Source organism: Nelusetta ayraudi, unplaced genomic scaffold, assembly GCF_046127955.1.
Source record: "Nelusetta ayraudi isolate G7.1 ecotype Tasmania unplaced genomic scaffold, CSIRO-AGI_Nayr_v1 ptg000004l, whole genome shotgun sequence".
NCBI lineage: Eukaryota > Metazoa > Chordata > Actinopteri > Tetraodontiformes > Monacanthidae > Nelusetta > Nelusetta ayraudi.
Window position 1 is genome coordinate 10,200,804 of NW_027466054.1, and position 5,412 is coordinate 10,206,215.

Below are 5,412 nucleotides of genomic sequence, written 5' to 3' on the forward strand. Positions count from 1 at the left end.
ATCCCTAATGTTTGGCCGTTTGGCTCGACTTCCAGCTACAACTGATAGCGCATCAGTTGTTGGACTTCCCATGTGTTTGGAAAGGGAGTTGGAGTCTTACTTCCTCCAACCTCTCAATTGGAGGGAGTAAGACCTAGCCGTGCGCGTTATCAACAACCTGTGAAAAGTGTCAGTGCCATTTGTGACGTCACATGCGGCATGCTTCAGCACACGCTTTCTGGGAAGTGGAAGGAGGATGGACTTTTGTCATTTCTAGGTGTCACTGATGGGACAGAGACACAGTAGCCACAGATATAAAGAATACAAGTGCACACGATGGGACCTTTAAATTAGCTGTGGAAATCTAGGACATGCATAAACAATGAGTTAAGTCTCTCTCTCTCTCTCTCTCTCTCTCTCTCTCTCTCTCCCTCTCTCTCTCTCTGTACTCCACCAGCGAGCAAGCAGGCACAGCCGTCCCTCACCAGCTACAAGTTACAGATCATTGTGTGACTTGCTTCTTCCAACGCCTTTGCAGCCTTCACTGCATCCCCTACTGATAGGCGGAGACTGATGCCACCTGTCAATCCTGCACAGACCGAGGGGTACGGGATGGAGGCACGCTGGGACCAGCTGTGAGGAGGCTGCCGGTTGAGGGCGTTTGCCTTTTTATCCCCACCGAACAACACCACAGTGCTGAGCGAACGTCGCCACTCCGCACCACAGAGTCTCCCTGGTAAGCTCGTGCGCCCGGATAGTAGCGCGTAACGGACCGCAGTGCGCACCGGAGAGTGTTGCGCACAGGATGGTCGTGCGGTCCGGTGACGCTACTGGTTGTTTTTGCTCGGCGTCCATGTGGAAACATGCCGGAACTTCTCCCTAACCTGAAGGCGGAGGCAGACACAGCGAGAGGAGCGTGAGAAGGTTCGCAGTCAAGAGGTACGTAGACCGGAACCTTCTGGCCGGACCGGTCGGTGGTGTTGGAGGTCTGATCTCCTGAAATGCGCGTAACGATATTAACGCTGTTCACCCCATTTACTAAATCAACTCACAGGTTTGATTTTATGGAGGAGAAAAGTACCTATATGGATACGTAAGTGATTTATTAATTAAAATTAGTAAATGAAGTACATGTGTTCGAAATAATTCAGATTATTCAAAATACCAATTCATTTTATTTTATTATTATTATTATTATTATTATTAATAATAATAATAATAATAATAATAATAATAATAATAATAATAATAGTAATAAACATAAATATGATTATTTAACTTTTTTCATTCATTCATTCATTTTCCATACCCGCTTAGTCCCGAGCTCAGGGTCACGGGGGTCTGCTGGAGCCTATCCCAGCTGTCTTAGGGCGAAGGCAGGGGACACCCTGGACAAGCCGCCAGTTCATCGCAGGGCCACATAGAAACAGACAACCATTCAAACTCACATGCACACCTACGGAGTGTTCAACTGACCTCACATGCATGTTTTTGGAGTGTGGGAGGAAGCCGGAGAACCCGGAGAGAACCCACGCAGACAGAGGGAGAACATGCAAACTCCACACAGAAAGGTCCCAGGCCCGGAATCGAACCCACAACCTTCTTGCTGTGAGGCGGCAGCGCTAACCACTGCGCCACCGTGTCGCCTAACTTTTTTCAAAAATTGACAATTGACATTTTGATAGTGAATTTATTCTGACAAACTCGCCCATCAAAGTCAGCGGGGGGGCTAACGCTTCGGTCGGAAGTCTTTTGAAACTTCAGCGTTGAATACGAAAAAAAAAAAAAGATATTTTAAAACATTTCGACTCGTCTGATTTCTGTTGGCTTCACCCTTATACAGCGCAAAGAGACTCGCTACCTCGACTGCAGCGCAAAGGAATGTCTCAGCCCGGTGGCTCAGTCTGCTAAAACTGCCTCAGCTTCTATGAAGAGATGCTAATGCCACTTCCACATTGTTGTCGATTAGTTAACGACTAGTTTTATGCTCAAAAGCTCCTGGAAAGTTCATGAAAAGTTGTCCATCGGGGTTGGCGGGACTGATCTTCTTCTCTTTTAATTGAAAATTGAAACCAATCTAGAGGTTTATAGCGCCACCCAGCGTATCGTTACATGCTTCTTATCTCGGGCATCAAGCCGTTATCTTTAATCGATGTGCCCTGATCCTGATGTGCAGGCCGGGTGTCCAGGTAACCAATCAGGTGTTAGAATGCGCCCACTGACTTTAATGGACGAGGTTGACTTTGACGCACTGTAACCATGAAAGCATTAATTGAATAGCGTTTTTTTTTTTGTTTGTTTTTTTTTCAACATAAAATTGTAATTTTTTTAATGGATTGAGAACACATTTATGGAGTTAATTACAATTTAAATCAATTAGACATTTAACTAATAATTTTATGGTGCATATTTATTTAATGTTGCCACTTTCAGCCCTCCAAAAATCTTCTTTCTATTAAGAAAAAAAAAAAAAAAAAAAAAAAGATAGAATAGAACATTCAATTGACCTCACATGCATGTTTTTGGACTGTGGGAGGAAGCCGGAGTACCTGGAGAGAACCCATGCAGACAGGGGGAGAACATGCAAACTCCACACAGAAAGGTCCCAGACTCGGGCCCCGGAATCGAACCCACGACAGTCTTGCTGTGAGGCAGCAGCGCTAACCACTGCGCCACCGTGTCACCCATATTCAAGTCGACAATCTTTAATATTAACATTTCCTTTGGTGCACAAATTGACCCAGTAGGTGCTATTGGAATCATGCCATTCAGAGTCTTGCCTGCTACCTAATAGTACACTATACAGAGACTTCCCTCAATAAAGTGTCTGCTGTTATTAGGGCAGCAAATTTATTTACCATAAGAACATTAACTGTTCTTTCTAGATGCCCATTTTTCCTCTGTGAGGGAAAGCATTTTTAACCATTGTTGTGTGACAACTTATTATTTATTATTCATGTCTGGTGATACTGTGTCTCCGCTTTAAAAAAAAAAAGTATTTATTGAATTTTCAAAAACCACCCTCAAAATTTGGCAGCCTGTTAAAACAGTCTAATCCCTCAGCTTTCCCACTGCCTGTCAAGGTGTGTTGCCCTGCATGAGCACTGTACCTGTTATTTCAGCCCCACCTCCACCCCAGCAACCACCGGTACCTGTTAGCTAATCAGGTGGTTCGCTATGTATGCTTTCTCTTCACATTCAACAATGTCAGAGCTAACCTGCTGTAGGGGGTGATAAGATCAGAGCTTGACAGCGTAAACATGTATATTGCATTTGCTGCTGCCATAAAAATCTGAATCGTGAGTTGTCTGAACTTTATTTTATATTTTATGTTTTTCCCCCTTTCTACGTTTTTCTTTATACCACCCCTGGCTGTATTGTCACTGGTGTACAGCCACGTTCACGGTGCCTTTTCAAATGAGTGGAGTTGTAAAAATGGCTAATGGTCGAACCCTGCTGCATTTATACACTATAGCCATGGGCTGAATTATTTCCCAAAAGTCAGCGGGGTGTGGCTTGATGTTATAATACGTAATTATCAAACTATGACAATCAATTCTAAAATGCACATGATCAGTATCGTTTGAATCTTGATTCACACACCACCACCTGTGTGTGTTACTGCAGACTTCCTTATGGTGACTGCCGGGCCATGGCTGCAGAAGACAAGGTCAACAGAACTCAAACTGAAGATTCCCAGTTTGATCAGAAACCTTTCAACTGCTGCATGGCTGATTACGGAAACTACCTGGGCATGGACAACAGCATGGAGCTGTTGGGCGTTCAGGTCATCCTCGTCCTGGCCTACAGCCTGATCATACTCTTCGGGGTGACGGGAAACTCCCTGGTGATTTATGTTGTTTACAAGTTCAAAAACCTGCGGACCGTCACCAACTTCTTCATCATCAACCTGGCGGTGGCGGACCTGCTCGTGAACGTGCTGTGTTTGCCTCTCACGCTGGTCCAGAACTTCTACATCGAGTGGAAGTTCGGTAAGGTGATGTGCTTCTTGGTTCCCTTCGCTCAGGGTATGGTGGTGCACGTGTCCACCATCACCATGATCGTCATTGCCCTGGACCGCCACAGGAGCATTGTGTACCACATGGAGTCCCAGATGTCCAAGGAAATGTGCGCCGGGGTCATCGTGGTCACCTGGGTGCTCAGCGCCGTGCTGGCTACCCCACTCGCTGTCTTCAGGGAGTACCAGCCATTCGACCTGGCGTACGATGAGCATGCCTGGGTGTGCTCGGAGGCGTGGGCGGAGGGCAACATGAGCGGAAGCATCTACAGCATATCTGCACTGCTAGTGCAGTATGTAGTACCCCTGGCCGTCATCTCTGTCGCCTACGCCCACATCTGGAACAAGCTGAAGAAGACGGGCTTGGGTCGCAGCGACCGTCAGCGGCGCAGGAGGAAGACCACCAAGATGCTGTTGACCATGGTGGCGGTCTTCGCCATCAGCTGGCTGCCTTTCTACGCCTTCCAGCTGGCCGCCGACATTGACATGGCGGTGCTGGCCCTGAAGGACTACAAGCTGCTCTTCACCGTGGTCCACATCGCAGCCATGTGCTCCACGTTCGTCAACCCCATCCTGTACGGCTGGATGAACAACAACTACAAGGCGGCTTTCCTGTCCGTGTGCAAGTGCTACCAGCCCATGAGTCTGCGGGCGGCTGGCCCCAAAGGCAGACAGATGTATCGGGATGAGGGCAGGGTTTGTACAGAGAGTAAATCGACCAACGTCTAAGTCTCACTGTCAGGTTATCAGTCATTTGCGGGAATGTTGTATTTTGTTTAAACTGTGTGGGTGTCTGAAAAGAAAGAGCTTCAGATTGAACTCTCTTACCATTCAACACTGCTTCAGATGTTTTGGTAGGACTGCCAAAATGAATGCTTTAATCCATCATCATAATTTCTAATTAAAATAAAGATTTTAATGCAATGTAGCCATTGGCCAAAAACTAAAAGTCTCCGGCAAATAGTGCTTTGCAGCCATTTGTTTTTTGTTTTGTTATATGAAAAAAAAAACAATGACAAAAAGACAGTGGAAAACTGGTTGTGTCCAGTTACTCCTTTGGTAAAAATCCAAAACATTAAATACAACCATTATGCTTTAAATCAATCTTGCTATGCCTTTAACCGAAAAAAAAAAAAAAAAATCTTCCTCCTCTTCACTTCAGCTGGTACTCTAGACTACAGCACGTTGCTGCTCTCTGGTTGACCCCCATAATGATTCAATTTTGAGTGTAACACGATGTTATTTCATGTCTACCGACCTACACCTTCTCCATCATCCAGTCATCTTCACAAAGACTTAGATGTCTCCCACTATGAAATAAAATAAATGTCAATAAAAAAAAAATCCATCATACAAATTCACAGACAGACAGGACAGACGAATAAGAGGACCGCATTATTGTGGATATTTGTTTG

The 5,412-nt window shown here is 45.5% G+C and overlaps 1 protein-coding gene across 1 annotated transcript; it reads left to right on the top strand.

Annotated features, from left to right (window-relative positions):
• The first annotated feature begins 485 nt into the window (after positions 1-485).
• npy2r (neuropeptide Y receptor Y2) lies at positions 486-4,963 on the top strand. The gene is made up of 2 exons (XM_076034007.1): positions 486-918; positions 3,607-4,963. The coding sequence occupies exon 2, from the start codon at positions 3,632-3,634 to the stop codon at positions 4,724-4,726; it is 1,095 nt and encodes a 364-aa protein (XP_075890122.1). The 5' UTR covers positions 486-918; positions 3,607-3,631; the 3' UTR covers positions 4,727-4,963.
• Positions 4,964-5,412: the final 449 nt, after the last annotated feature.